Raw genomic sequence first — 16,396 nt, 5'->3', positions numbered from 1 at the left:
TTATGCTGAGTGAAAGAAGCCAGTCCCAAAGACCACATATTGTATGATTCCATTTATATGAAATGCCCCAAATAGACACATCTATAAAGATAGAAAACAAATTAGGGATTTCCAAGGGTGGAGGTGGGGACGTGGGGGACAGGATAACATGATACACTGGGAACAGACTGACTGCTAATGGGTATGGGGTTTCTTTTGGGGGTGACTTTGTGAGTATATTCTTTTAGTGACAATGGCTGTGAATGTATTTTGAAAACCACTGAATTTTATACTTTTAAAAAAAGGTTGTTTTATGATATGTGAGTTATATTTCAATTAAAAAAAGAAAAAAATTGGGACTTCCCTGGCGGTCCAGTGGTTGGGACTCTGCTCTTCCACTGCAGGGGGCATGGGTTCCACCCCTGGTCAGGGAACTAAGATCCAGCATGCCATGTGGCGCGGCCAAAAAAAAATAAAAAAACTGAACATGCCATGTAAAACTGATGTAAGAGGCTCAAAATTTTACTTGGCTAACTCTCAAATTCTGAAGAAGATTGGCAAAGAATACATGCTAATTAGAAATCATACTTCCTCTCTCCTTCCTGTGGTGTGTAAATACAAGGAGAGGCTTCATATAAAGGAAATTTGTTTTTTTCCATTGGTAGCCAACACAGGACCAGGAATCAAAATTTTTTTAAAGTGAGTACTTGATAGAGGTAGTTTAAAATAAGAGGCCTATAGAATTACAAGATATAACTCACAAACAATTCCAAAGGTCTATAACATGAAGTAATTTGTAATTTTACCCCATAGGATGGGTTAAAAAAAAGGTTACACAGATATTAAACGGCAAAGCTAGAATTCAAACCAAGTTTATCTGAATCCAAAAGCTGTGCTTATTCCATTGACATTTACTGAGGCCCTACTACATGCCAGGCACTGGGGTATGTCCAGGAGAAATAGTATATTAATTAACAATATGTTAGGGATATGAAGATGAAATTTAGCAGGGAAAGGGGCACTGCAAGTGCCACAGTGGAAGGACTGTTTTGTACTGGGTGATCAAGGAAGGCTTCCCTGAGAAAACTACATTTGAACAAAGATCTGAGATTAAAAAAAAGGAAGTGAGCCATCAGATATGTGGAGAAGAGCACTCCAAGCAGAGGAAATAACAGGGGCAAAGATAGCAAGGAGGCCCATAAGGCTGTAGAGAAGTGAGGAGGGTGGGGCAATGGTCATTACCAGGGATTTTGGATTATATTCTGAGTACAATAGGGAAGCCACAGTAAGGATGTGAGTGAAGTGACATTTGACTTTTGTTTTGAAAGAATCTGATGAGTTGAGAAAAGACTGTAAGGGAACAAGGGCAGAAGCAGAGAAACCAGTTAGGAAGCTGTTGATATAATACAGATGACAGATGATGATGATGATGTACATCAGGTAATGATGCAGAAGAGCGGAGAGTTGGATTCTGGATTTATTCTGAAGGTAGAGCTGGATAGAATTTGCTGATGGTTTGACTACGGAGTGGGATGAAACCAAGGTTTCTGACTGAACAACTGGAAGAACGAAGTTGCCATGTACCACATGGGGAATACTATAGAAAGAACAAGTTTGGGAAGGGAAACCAAGAAAGGAGTTTTACAAATGTTTACCTCTCTGTTAATCTACTTTTGTCTTAACCACTTCACTACACTGATTTTTGTGTAACACAACTGTTATGTAGTGAAACAGAACCTGAATCCAGGTCTTTTGATTCCAGATCCTGAGCACGTTTTTCTAATGAAGTTTTACAAAAGCAACTGAATGAAACTACAGTTTTCCTCAGAATAAAGTAACTCAAAGGTATGCACCATTTGTTGGTACTCCAAAAACTGCATTCCCAAATAAAGGCTATCAAACAAAAACATTCTTAAAACACCTGACAAACATGATAATGTATTATGTAGGTAAAATAATGAAGCAGACAATAATATAAAGATGCAATAAAATTCATCTAACAAATGCTCAATTTAGATAAATACTATGCAGAAGTATATTTTCAGAAAAATGCCAGATCACCCCTTTAAAAATTCTCCTTAATAAAGATTATCTTTGAACAGTAAAGATTTGCCATTATAATTTTACTCAGTGCACAAGTATATGCATAAAGAATCTTTGTAAAAATTTTGATAAAGTGACTTTATATTTTAAAGTATAAGGAATATTTTCCTCTCATTTTCTTAACTATAGAAGCTATAAAATATTTTTTAGTAAATGCTAAATTCTTGACTGAAGATTTAAATAATTATCCAAATGATTTCTCAACAATACCAAACTTGTTAATGTTCATTACCTCCAACTTAACAGCATCAGTAGATTTTAGAGCTTGGTTTCCAATTCAGCTTCACTACTCAGTTGCTATGAAATTTTGGGTAAGTCACTTCCCAAGTAAGTGATTACTTATCAAAAGTCACTCTTTCTCTCTAATAGAATGAAATGGGATTATCTGACTTCCCATTTTACAAGGTTGGAATAAGAATCCAGAGAGGAAGAAAATGAAAATACTTTCAAAAACAAAGTTATGGCAAACACATGTATCAAGAAAATAATCAAACTTTGGGGGGAATACACATGTAATTATAAATATGAATTTTGTTATTCCTTTATAGGTATTCAACCTTACTATAAGAAAATTGCTTACTAGATTTCTCTAAGAGGTGGGACAGAAAGGATCCTGCTGTGATTTATGTCTTAGAGTGTTCTGCCTATGTTTTCCTCTAAGAGTTTTATAGTGTCTGGCCTTACATTTAGGTCTTTAATCCATTTTGAGTTTATTTTTGTATACAGTGTTAGGGAGTGTTCTAATTTCATTCTTTTACATGTAGCTGTCCAGTCTTCCCAGCACCACTTACTGAAGAGGCTGTCTTTTCTCCATTGTATATTCTTGCCTCCTTTATCAAAGATAAGGTGACCGTATGTGCATGGGTTATCTCTGGGCTTTCTATCCTGTTCCACTGATCTATATTTCTATTTCTGTGCCAGTACCATACTGTCTAGATTACTGTAGCTTTGTAGTATAGTCTGAAGTCAGGGAGCCTGATTCCTCCAGCTCCGTTTTCTTTCTCAAGATTGCTTTGGCTATTCGGGATCGTTTGTGTTTCCAAACAAATTGTGAAATTTTTTGGATTTCTCTAAAATAGAACTAAATTAATGCAGAATTTGCTATGTCAAGTAACTGACAAGCATTTACTGTAGTCACTATGTGCACATTTAAGGAACAGTGAGAAAGGATTTTTTTTCCTATTCTAATAGAATCTATGGCCCAGAGGAGTGGAAGAGACCTAAAAAGTTAAATGAAAGACCCAAACCAACACTTTAGGACAAAAATAGAAGGCATCTTGTAAAGTAGTAATTGATTAATAGCAAAAAGAAAAATACCACAATGACTGCTTTGAGAATTAAGATGATGACCCCAACTTTATGCTTTTGTTCACAATGTAGTCTACTATCTACTTATGTTTCTCATTCACACAGAACACCGTCAATTCTACTCTATGCTGTTCCCCTTTTCCTTCAGCACTTGCTCCAACAGCTCTCTGTCAGCCCCATTCCTAGCCAGAGTACCTAGCCAACCTTCTCAGATACTGTAATTCTAGCTATACACCCCAAGTCTCCAGTGCTCAGTAAGCCTCAGGATCCATGATGACAGTCAGTTTTCTAACTTTTAATTATGCTGTAACCCTTCATAATGATGTCAACAGTCATATGAAATCTAATTGTCAAGGTAACATGACAACAATAATGTCAGCAAGAGGCCACACTCTACCTCTCTCAATCACTACACCAATTATTTGAGTAAACAGCAATGCAGAGTTGTGAATAATCCAAAATAATTTATTATTTCTAACTCATCTAAGAAAAAACACACATTCATAATCCATCTCCTGTTACTAAATCTCAATCTCCTTCCATCTAGTCAAGTCAACAGTCAATAGTCTGAGACCCAATTAAGTGAGAGGAAGATAATGCAGAAAATCTGCAAGAGTAATTCAACTGACCATTTCTTTCAATTATATCACTATTTCTGGAATTGACAAATATCAACTACTATACACTGACTTTCTAAGATCTTAAGACATAAGGTAAAAGTAGTTCATTACATCAGTAAATCTAGATGGTTAAATTAGAAAAGTATACCAGGTATACTTAAAAACTTCTAACATAAAGGCTGAATCAAACAGCTAAATTCTAAAATCAGAAATATCCAGGAGGCAATATTAATTATTTTATGAAATGAGCCAATAGGGAAAAAAAAGATTATGTACAAAATGAAAAAAGAAACATAACACAAAAAACACTGTTTTATGGTTTAGCTGAAAACAGAATACCCTAATATTGCTACACTTTTAAGAAATGTTTTGAATCACATAAAAATTCACTTTAATAATGCTTTTGTAGTTTGGGGATAGAAAGTTTGTACCAAATTATCTAAGTCCCGAAAATGCTAAATCTAAAAATTTGTTATCGACAACTTTCCACATAATATTTTAAGAATTCTAGAATCATCAAAATTAAACGTAAATCTATTTCTTTACTCTAACTCCTGCCAATTTTAAGTATCACCATGAACCCACCATTCTCAAAGAATGGTTTCTTAAAACATAATCTAATCATATCTTACTTGGTGATTTGTGACTTTGTTCTAGGAAGAAAAAAGAAAAAGAAAAAAATGGGAAAGAACATCTCAAAGGGCTCATATAAATCTGAAAACCACAATCTTGAACTATATATTGAAGAACAACTCTAGCAAAACTACAGAGCAGAGCTTCCCCAGCATTACAGGTGTACCAGAATACTGATCCTCATCCCCAGTGTTTCACTCTGAACTGCTTGGCCAGGTGCTTCTAGCCTCCAACAATCTCACCCACCCTGGTGTGCAATTCAAAACGTATTTTCTGTGTGTGCCACAGCCTAAAAAAAGGCTGAGAGGCACTGATAGAGTATACTGCAGTAGTTACAACATCAACTTTAAAATACATACTCTCCGAAAAGAACCTAAAAAAGGATATATATAAATGTATAACTGAATCATTGTGCTGTACACCTGAAATTAACACACTGTAAATAAACTATACTTCAATAAAATTTTTTTAAAAAAGATAAAACAACAACATACTCTCCAAAGAAGAAATTCAAAGTCTACCTTTACTTGATATCCTGATGATCCTAAAGGCTAATTTGTTTTATTCATTTATTTATTTTTATCAATGTAAGTAATCAAGTCTTATGTTACATTTGTATAATATGCATGTTTTTAAAATACAGTTCCTCTTACAGCTTAAGTAACCTCCTCATCAGCAATAATATCCTGGTGCGCGTTAAGATAAAGAAATCTACTGAAAACTTTTTTAGGTAAGGACATGGTTAGAGCAGCATTCATGTATAGCTTATTTTTTCCTAAGCACTCAAACTAAAATCCGAAAAATATTTCCTAACCTCCTTCCACAATTTTTCTCCATAGCACTATCACCTTCTAATATAATAGCGATTAACTTAAATATTTTGTTCTTATCCATTACCCCTAATCAGACTATTACATTCACAAGGGCAGAAATCTTGCCTGCTTTTGTTCACTGCTGTATCCCCAGCACCTAGATGAATACCAGACACATAGTGGGCCCTCAAAAAAATAACTGATGAGTGAATGAACAAATTTCATAATTTAGCTGTAGTTTTATGTATAATTTATTTGTTTTGAGGAGTTAAATTTTGCCATTAAGATGGTCAGGAAAAAATTTTGTTCTAAGACACAGAATAACCACACAGAAAGTGTTGTGTTTCAGAAAGCTCAGTTTATCTATATTAAAATATTTTTCAAGATACTACCAGAAAAGGATGTGAAGAAAAGGGAACCCTTGTACAATGTTGGTGGGAATGTACACTGGTACAGCCACTATGAAAAATAGCATTGAGGGTCCTCAGAAAACAGAAATTAGAACTACTATTTGATCCAGCAATTCCACTCCTGGGTATATATCAGAAGAAAACGAAAACACTAATGTAAAAGATACATGCACTCCAATGTTCAAAGCAGCACTATTTACAATTGTTAAGATATGAAAGCAATCTAAGTATCCATCAACAGATGAACATATAAATAAGATGTTGGCGTGCGCACATGCACACACACACAAACAATGAAATATTACTCAGCTGTAAAAAAGAATGAAACTTTGCCATTTGCAACAACATAGATGGACTTGGAGAGTATTATGCTCAGTGAAATAAAATCAGTCAGAGAAAGAAATACTGTACAGTATCACTTACATGTGGAATCTAAAAAGTAAATCTAGTGAATATAACAAAAAAGAAACAGACTCACAGATATAAAGAACTAGTGGTTAACACTGGAGAGGGAAAGGGAGAGGAGCAAGATAGGGAGACAGGGTTAACACGTACAAACTACTACGTATAAAATAAGCTACAAGGATATATTGTACAGCACAGGGAGTATAGCCAATATTTCCTAATAACTATAAATGGAGTATAATCTTTAAAAATTGTGAATCATTATATTGTATGTCTGAAACATAAACTATTGTATATCAACTATGCTTCGATTAAAAAAATTTTTAATAAAAAAGATACTACCAGAAAATCTGTATCAGGTATTTTAAAAATACAAATAAAAGGAAGAATTTAGTTTTAATTAAAATAGGAAACATCAGTTTTCCATTCCTCTAATCAGAAGACATAAAGGAATAAAGGATGAAAAGACAGTCAGAGGTAGTACTTGGGATGCAGAAAAACGCAGTATTGCACTGCCTAGTATTGTTTCCATTGCTTAAGTCGCCATGTAAAATTCAAGACTGTCAACACTGTTTTGTACCGACTCAAGTTTTTTTCTCTTAAAAACTGAAATCTGTCTTCTCCAGACACTAAAAGTCTAAATCTAATCAGCAAATTAGTTATCCCTATAATCCTCCTGCCAAATATAATCACAAGTATAGTGGATTTTAATCTTTCAATACAAATAATCTTAAATTGGTCATATAGCCGATCTACTGTTCAACTAGTGTTCTACAGTTCCTTTTTTGGCCCAAATGATGAAACTTCTCTAACGTCTCTGGGGAGATTAGGGTAAAGTATAATGTTTCCTGAAATTGTTCTTGTTTTTTCTCTGGATTACTTCATGACATCTCTTCAACTAGGAACGTTATATACAGTTTTCTTTTTCTATTCTGCAGGGAAGTCCAGAGGGAGAAGCAAAAGTAAAAAGAGTCTTGAATGGAGAGGCTGAAAGGGGACAGACAACACAAAAGCACAGAAGTAAATGTGAAGCAAATACGTGCACAGAAGAGGAAGAAGATTCAGAAAAGAGAAGAGATGAAAGAAAAGCACTTTTCTCTCCTAAAAAGAGGAAAAAAGGGACAGGGAAACGTGCTTATTCTTCTAGAAACAAAAGCATAAAATCCTTCCAAGAAAAACGTGGTCTCTTTCTTTAAGATGTTGTTAAAACTCTAAAAAGCGCTCAGATGACACTCCAAACGGGAGTTCTGCCTTCTCTTCCTATGTTTTGACAGAGCTAGTCTTCATCTGTAAATTAAATGCAAGCTATAGATAATGCAGAGTTAATCTCTACAAAACTGCAACTGTGGATGCCATCTTTGCCTGAAAAAAAATCAAACTCCTTGGATTTGGTAAAAAGGAGCCTATTAAGTTGGAAAACCAGAAAACCACGCATTGCCAAGTCAGGTAAATACAACACGGGTTAATAAAACACCTCCTACCAAACTAAGGTTCCACTAAAGATCTGGCGAAGAGGGGTAAAAGGCTGTAGCCTAACCGCGACCGCAAGGGTGGGGCACCGTAGGAAATAAAAAGATTTGAGGGCGAGCTATCTATCCCGGGAGCTATGGGGAGCTGGTGACTTGTCTCTCGGGGAGACTGCATATTAGGCGGCAAATGACTTTGATGGGCTAACTGCAGCTTCGGGGAGAGTAAGAAAATGGGCTGCTGGACGTATGTTCGTTGAGAGTGCGGAGGCTGAAAGAGGAAGGTACCCCTGGGGCAAAGAACTAAGAGTCAAAAGGGGAGTCGAGGGGCCGAGCAGGCCAGGGAGGCCGGGCGTGGGAGGCCTGAACAGAGGCCGCGAAACGCCTCTGCAGCCAGCCGCCTTCTCCGGGAACGCCTTTTCAGCTCCCCACACTCAGCCCCTCTCAGGGCCGCCCCTGCCCCGGCGACAACGGCGACAGCAGCTGTTTCCGCCCAGCCGGGGACCGCGGAGGAAAAGACATCCCTGGGGCGGGGGTCAGGCCAGCGGGAGCCGTCCGGGTTTGCTGGAGATGATTCCGAGACCACTGCCCCTGAGCGAACATCAAACTTCGCCCTTTCCTCCCCTTAGCCTTCTTTATCCCCCAACTTCCCGGCCGGCTGGTGTCCGCTTCGACCGACCGAGAAACCCCCTTCTTCTCGCCGCCTCTCACCCCTCCCAACGCCCGGACGCTGGGGAAGGACCGGCTACTGGGGCCGCTCCGGAGCCGGCCCAGGTACCCAGAGTCCCAGACACCCCCCCGGACGAAACGCTCGGATCCTCCCTGTGGCTCCGGAGCCCGCCCAGATGCTGCAAACTCCTCTTACCTGCATTGACGCCATGATAGAACCATCCCCCCCAAGACCGGCGAGGCCAGAGACGCAGGGGGCGGAGCTGCCGTGCTTGCGTCACGCCGCGGGGGCCCAGCATCCTGGGCGCGGGGGGCGGGGCCTCCAATGGGAAGGGGAGTGCGCGAGGGGATTGGCTGGCGCAGTAGGCGTCCGGAGGGGGAGGCGCGGACCCGGCCGCGGTGAATGGCGGTGTCGGTACGTTCGGTCACATCCAGCTCCCCAGCCTCCACTAAGATCCCCACTCGCTACCCCGATCGCTTAGGAAACGCTACTCGGGTTTTGACCCGAGCCACGATTGTTCTCTTTTTTCTGTCTATACCTCGAGATCCTGATGTCCAGATCCGTGGGTTTTGGGGTTTTTTTTCTGTTTTGTTTTGTTTTTCCAACCACAGGTGTATGGTTTACAGATTTTTTCCATTCGGATGCTTTTTCCACATTACCATGCCCACTTTCACAGCTTTGGGGCAAGATAAAACTTGCCGCAGGGCTGCTTTCTAGTCTTTACGGACCTGGAAGTCTTCTCATATTCCTAATTTGGGGAAGAGAGACACAGATTTCCTTGCACAACGGGATGAGAATTGAGGGCAGAACAGCACTTTGATATTTTAAAGGCAAGGGTAGATTTGTGGAACTGAAACTTGCCTGAAGGGGAAGAGAACATTTGGAAGTTTTTCTTTTGTTTGTGTGCAATTTCTGCCCCGTTACCCTAGCCCCTCAGTTTGAAACTTCACGTGTATCAATAATAGTTATAGTGTTACGGCACTGACACTTGGTTAGAGATTTGACCCTAGACATGAAATTGTTTTTAATGTATCAGTGTCACGCTATAATATACACATACCTTCTGTCACATCCAGATTTCTCTTCAGCCTGTTTTGTAGTGGGCAGTTTTGTGGTCGTTCCACCTAGGGATGTATATGAGTAGGGAGAGCTGAGTACACAGAATTTATTCTGGGAGTGCACCAGTTCTGCCAACATTTATCAGAAGCCACATAGAACTGAAGATGTTATTGGTTTATAAAAGGAAAATGGAAGCCAAATGCTTGCACTTCCTGTTCTGTTTTTTGTTTTTTTTTTAAATGTAGGTGGCTGATACATGAGTAGAAGACTTTTAGTTTACCAGAATGAAAGCTTAAAAATCTGTCATTTTATTAACTTGGAGTTCTTTTAAGAAATTTATGTAAGATTTAAATATAAGAGCAATGTAAGATATCATCCTTCCCACTCTTTAGATCATTATGTTCTCTGTGAAATTCTCTAAGGTAAAATGTGTTCAAAAAAGGAAAAAAGATCCTTAAAATACCCTACTTATTCTATGGTATAATACTAAACACCCTATTCTTCATCGCTAGAGAGGAATTTATATTGGTATACTTTTCTTCCTCTTAGACTTCCACCCGATTGCCAGAAATGGGCTGGTTTTCCCTTTGTTGTGCAAAATGACTGTGTCCTTGAGGAATGTTTGCAGGCTTCCGGCAACCAAGGATGATCCAGAAACATATCAGGTGTCAGCCCAGTTGTGTTGCCTACATTTCAACTGAGTAAAACTCATATCATGAAAGAGGAAAGCTTTTCCAGATGTATTTTCTTCTGGAGATCTTTATCCCTATGATCTCAGAAAATTGATCGTTTTACCATCTAAGGTTTACTTTGTTTAAAAGCCAATTCTTCCTAAGGTATGTGTCTTTAGATGACCCCACAAACAAAGCATTATGACATCATCAGAATCAACAACCTGCCATGACAAATACTAATAAGGAAGAAAGGGTTACAGGAATCCTAATACTCCTCACAGTAAAATCAACATCTGGTCCCTTGGATTTTATATGTGTTAAAGAGGATCTTCATAGGAGGGAAAAGTCAGTACCAGTCATATCTTTCCAGGAAATAGTAAATAGTACATAATTACCTCACTACCTTCTTCATTCTTTCATTGATATATAAAAGATCCTCATGTACTCAGGAGCTAAAACAGTCACTTTCAGGTGGGGTGGGAGCATATAATTATCTCCAGGAAGCATGAAATGTTTATATCTAAAACAATTGATTATACAGTGTTTGAGGACTAGGATCACATCTCATTTCTTCAGTTTTTGTTTTGTTTTGTTTGTTTTTTACACATCTCATTTCTTTACAGAGTGGAGCTTCCTATCAGATAGGCAAAAGACAAAATGCCTGACAATTCCAAAAGTAGGAGAGGAAGTGGAGCTCTCATAAACTCTATACGAGGACTTCCCTGGTGGCGCAGTGGTTAAGAATCCGCCTGCCAGTGCAGGGGACACAGGTTCGAGCCCTGGTCCAGGAAGATCCCACATGCGGTGGAGCAACTAAGCCTGTGCGCCACAACTACGGAGCCTGCACCCTAGAGCCTGCAAGCCACAACTACTGAGCCCGCACGCCACAACTACTGAAGCCCGCAAGCCTAGAGCCTATGCTCTGCAACAAGAGAAGCCACCGCAATGAGAACCCCACGCAATGCAACAAAGAGTAGCCCCCGTTCGCCGCAACTAGAGAAAGCCCGTGAGCAGCAACAAAGACCCAACATAGCCAAAAAATAAAAACAATAAAAGTTGTCTCTTAAAAAATAAAGATATCTTGGAGACAACTGGAGAAATTTAAGCAGAAAATAGGTATCAGATAATATTAAGGAATAATAGCTGTCTTTGTTAGATTTGATAATGATGTTCATTTTTTAATTTCCATAGCAATTAGAAATGACCATCAGGTTCAAGGAAGTGATTCTCCTTCACCTCACAAACTACCCCCACCTCCATCTCCCTGGAAGAGAAAAACCAGGACGTACACAAGCTGTGTATGTGCCTGAGGTCTTCCCTGCCAAGGGAAAGGCAGAGCCTGTGACACAGGGGACTAAAAGCAGCTGGACTTTCTGGCAGAAAAGAAGAAATATGGGAAACCAAATAGTCTAATTTCTTAAAGGACCCACAAAGGGATCAATGGGCAAATCCTGCAATATTGATAATGTCATGTGATTTATGAATGCTTGAGTTCTAGTGATTCAGTAGACCGGTGAGTTAGGCGCAGTCCTATGAGAATATGCTTGTTGGAGGATGAAGAGGCAGAGCTGACGAGTCCTTACTTGAGTCTGTGTCTCCCCAGAGTGGTTTATTCTTAGTCTCCCACTGGCTGATCTCATCAGAGAAACAGAGGCAGTTTAGCAACCAGCAGCTTGGTTATTGGATTGGAAGAGGCAACAGGCCAGGAATCCAAGGCTTGTATTCTTATCGCAGCTCTGTCATTAGCAAGCTTGGTCAAGGCTCTTAATATCTCTGGGTTTATTTCCTTATCAATAAAATGAGTAAATCAGACTGTAAAATCTCCAAGTTTTCTTTCCAGATGTCAAATTCCACGCACCTATCAGAGGGAATCAAAATTTGAAATGATGTGTTTAAAATACTATGTTTAGGGCTTCCCTGGTGGCGCAGTAGTTGAGAGTCTGCCTGCCGATGCAGGGGACACGGGTTCATGCCCCGGTCTGGGAAGATCCCACATGCCGCAGAGCGGCTGGGCCCATGAGCCATGGCCGCTGAGCCTGCGCGTCCGGAGAGGCCACAACAGTGAGAGGCCCGTGGACCGCAAAAAAAAAAAAAAAAATACTATGTTTAAAAGTCTAAGATAAAATGCAATGGACATGATGTACTATTTTGAGTTTTAAAAAATCACTTTTATAAGTATAATAAGGAACTTGGTTTCATTGTAATTTTTGTAGAGATACTGGGGTGCTTTAGTTAACAATTTAAAAATGCTAATGTAATCCAACTGAGCTGTAAATGGGATTTCAAAAAGTATCAGGGGAATTCCCTGGCGTTTCAGTGGTTAGGACTCCGTGCTTTCACTGCTTTGGGCCCAGGTTCAATCCCTGGTCAAGGAACTAAGATCCCACACGCCGCAGGGGCGCAGACAAAAAAAAAAAAGTATCGAAAACTCCAAATTCATGATTTAGAGTGATACTTTAAAAAAAAGCATATCTACAAAACAAAAGTATTATTTTTATAATTTTGAATCTAAACTAGTCATTTCATGTGGATCTCCTAAGAAGAGACAATGAAAATTAACAAAATAACAGATGGTTTGTATATGTGACCTATTCTGCGTGACTTACTTTACACGTCAAAAACGATTGATTTATATACATATCTGGTTTGTAGATAAGATTGTGACTCCGGAGAACCTTGTCTTCACTTTCTCAGCTTTCCTTTTCCTCCCTATCAGAATTCTTTCACCCAGGTCTGCAGACCTTGAGCACATTCCTAGCTTGCTTCTCCCCTAGACCTCTTAGAAAGTTATCCTTTTGCGGGGAAAGAGGAACCCTTTAAAAACCGAATGAAAACCATGGACCCACTCCACAGAAAAATGCTCATACTCATAAAATTTTGTATTTTAGGGGGTTACCTGACCCTCAGAAGTCCATCCATTGGCGGAAGTTTGTAAACCTCAAGGTAAGAACACCTCTACTGAAGAGGTGATGATGGATACCCTTTGCCCTTTTCAAAACCTGTCTGTCTTTTATGGAGACACAATTTCATAGCACTTGTTTTCTTTTTTTCACTTGTTTATTTTCCGGTCCTTCTGAAAAGCAGTGTGCTATGTGAAAAGCTCTGGATTGGGAACCAGAAGAGTTGATAATTTACCTTGATTCTTCCCAGGGGTGACACTAAACTTACTTAACAACAGATGTGGCACAGGTACCAACTGTGCAGAACAGAAGTTGCTCAGTGCTGGAGCAAGGGCCTGGTTGCTCCCTGCCCCAAGGGCCAGGTACCTGTAGTTAGATCATGGGTAGCTGTGGGGGGGATTCCGAGGCCACAGAAGGAGATTCTTTTGGGGGTCTGCGGGCAGTGGCTATTTACTCACCACTATAAAAGTATTTCAGTGTTTTCTTTTGGGAGTGATAGAAATGTTCTAAAAATTATGGTGATGATTGACCAACTGTATAAATTTACCGAAAATTATTGAGTAATTATTATGGGTGACGTTTATGGTATGTGAATTATACCCTAATAAAGCTGTTTAAAAACAGAGAAGAGCATTTCAATATTTTAACAAAACAGCCATAACAGTAAGTCCCAGCTGGCCTTCAGACTGGCTTTCCCATTAATGATATAAGATCAGAGGCTGGTCAGGTGTCTACCTGGGTCTAGATTTTTAATCTGTAAAATGGAGAGTCAATGGTTTCTTCAAAGCTTTCCAGATAAATTCTTTTCTTGTCAAAAAATCCCATAATTGTGTTATCATAATTTATACTGTCCTTCTTTATCTACTTATAAAGCCATCATTGCCCAAACACATATTTACCCTTCCTCTACTGTTTAAGGAGGGATAGCAGCCCTAGTGATTTTGTCCCTGCCAGACAGTTCTTTCTTATCCTATGACTTTACCTCCTGCCTACCTTTCCCATCCTTTGTGTGTGTGTGTGTGTGTGTGTGTGTGTGTGTGTACGCGTGTGTGTGCCTCTTTTTCGCCTATCTCCACTTAACACGTATTGGAAAAGGCACTAGACTTGGAATCAGAGGGCTAGACTTTGAATCCCAACTCTGCTACTTCTTAGTTCTGTGACCTGGAGTTGGTCATTTAAATTTCTCTGAACCGGGCTTCTGTGGTGGTGCAGTGGTTGGGAATCCGCCTGCCAATGCAGGGGACGCGGGTTCGAGCCCTGGTCTGGGAAGATCCCACATGCCGCGGAGCCGCTGAGCCCGTGCGCCACAACTGCTGAGCCCATGAGCCTAGAGCCCGTGCTCCACAACGGGAGAAGCCACTGCAATGAGAGGCCCACTCACCACAGGGAGGAGCGGCCCCCGCTCTCCGCAACTGGAGAAAGCCCGTGCGCAGCAGCGAGGACCCAGCACAGCCAAAAATAAAATAAATTAAAAACAAAATAAATTTCTCTGAACCTTAGTTTCATCATCTGTAAAATGGGGATGAAAATGCCAACATGTGGTTGGTGGTGGAGTCCAGATGCAATCATAGATGTGAAGGAGCTTGGTGAACGGCACATCACCACATGGATGAGAGGTGATGCCTAGTTATTCTTCTGAAATACTCTGTTCTCTCTGCAGTGGACGGATGAGATGCTGGCTAAGGAGTGGAGTGTATGGCAGTGATTGAGAAATACCCATGTCAAGATCCCCAAATTTCACACCAGTTTGTGAATATAGAAGAGACTGGACACTCTGCTCTGAACTGAAAATTGCCATACACAAATATTCAAGGTTGAAATCTTGTATCTCCCGGGCCCACCACTGCCCTTCTCCACATGGCATCCTCCCAGATCTGCCCTTATTAATGACGATAAGAGAACAGCTACCTTGGATTGAATATTTATATGTGCCACACAGGCACTGTGAGAGGCACTTGTATTTCCTCTATTATTTAATCTTTAAAACAATTCCCATTTTATAGGCTAGGAAACAGGCTTAGAGAGACTAAGTAGTTTGCCAGAGTCACCCAGCTTCTGAATAGAAGAGTCAGAATCTTACCTTGGAAACTCTAACTCCATTAGTCTACAGATCGAGTTCATTAACTAGTATGCCATATTGTCCTTCCAAATCCATTCTCTTAATGACCCGTGTAAGTGAGGTTTTAAAATAAAAGTAACCCTTGGGCTTCCCTGGTGGTGCACTGGTTGAGAGTCCGCCTGCCGATGCAGGGGACGCGGGTTCGTGCCCCGGTCCGGGAAGATCCCACATGCCGCGGAGCAGCTGGGTCCGTGAGCCATGGCCGCTGAGCCTGCGCGTCCGGAGCCTGTGCTCCTCAACGGGAGAGGCCACAACAGTGAGAGGCCCGCGTACCGCAAAAAAAAAAAAGTAACTTTGCAGTGGAGAAACCTGACGAACACTACTTCAGTCATGTGATCAAGGTCAACCTCGGCAACGATAAGTCATGTTGAGTGTATGTACCCTTGATAAGATGTGATGCAAATGACACTTTACCTCTGTGGTCTCCCCCCCACCCCCGAAATCACATAACCCCTGTCTAATCATGAGAAAAAACATCAGGCAAATCTTAAATAAGGATATTCTACAAAAGACCTGATCAGTACTCCTCAAATCTGTCAATGTCCCAGTACTCCTAAAATTTGTCGATGTCATTGAAATTAAGGACAGTTTGAGAGAAACTGTCACAGCCTAAGTAGGAACCTAAGAAGACAGGATGCTAAATATAATGGGATTTAGGAATAGAAAAAGGAGATTAGGTTAAAATGCAGAAAATCAGACTTAAGTATAGGTTTTAATTATTAATAGTGTATCAATATTTGTTCATTGATTGTAACAAATGAACCATACTAATATAAGATGTTAATATGAGAAATTAAATGAGGAACATAGGGAATTTTTGTACTGTCATCACAATTTTTTTTATTGAGATATAGTTGATGTACAGTATTATATAAGTTACAGGTGTACATTTAAAAAAATGGAAACCTGTTCTTAAATCAAATTTTTAAGAAATACCTTAAATCATTGATGGAAGGAGGTGAGAGACAAGAGGCAGCCAAGATCTGGCCATGGAAGGCTTTGTTGGCTGGCAAGGTTGGACTTTATCTTAGAAACCATTTGGTGGGACTTCCCTGGTGGCGCAGTGGATAGGACTCCACGCTCCCGATGCAGGGGGCCCGCGTTCAATCCCTGGTCAGGGAACTAGATCCCACATGCATGCAGCAACTAAGAGTTCGCATGCCACAACTAAGGAGCCCACATGCCTCAACTAAGGAGCCTGCCTGCCACAACTAAGACCCCACGCAACCAAATAAGTA

General features: G+C 40.1%; 1 protein-coding gene across 1 annotated transcript in view; it reads right to left on the bottom strand.

Moving 5' to 3' along the window:
- The window catches only part of UBE2W (ubiquitin conjugating enzyme E2 W), a 74,342-nt gene extending 65,549 nt beyond the window's left edge, over positions 1 to 8,793 (bottom strand). The window contains 2 exon segments of the mRNA XM_079902203.1: positions 8,602 to 8,634; positions 8,636 to 8,793. Of these exon segments, the coding sequence (XP_079758329.1) occupies positions 8,602 to 8,634; positions 8,636 to 8,704 (102 nt within the window). The 5' untranslated portion in view covers positions 8,705 to 8,793.
- Between the last annotated feature and the right edge of the window lie 7,603 nt (positions 8,794 to 16,396).

The sequence above is a fragment of the Stenella coeruleoalba genome (genome assembly GCF_951394435.1).
Source record: "Stenella coeruleoalba genome assembly, chromosome: 17".
NCBI classification, from domain to species: domain Eukaryota; kingdom Metazoa; phylum Chordata; class Mammalia; order Artiodactyla; family Delphinidae; genus Stenella; species Stenella coeruleoalba.
This window is presented reverse-complemented; position numbering and strand designations above follow the sequence as displayed.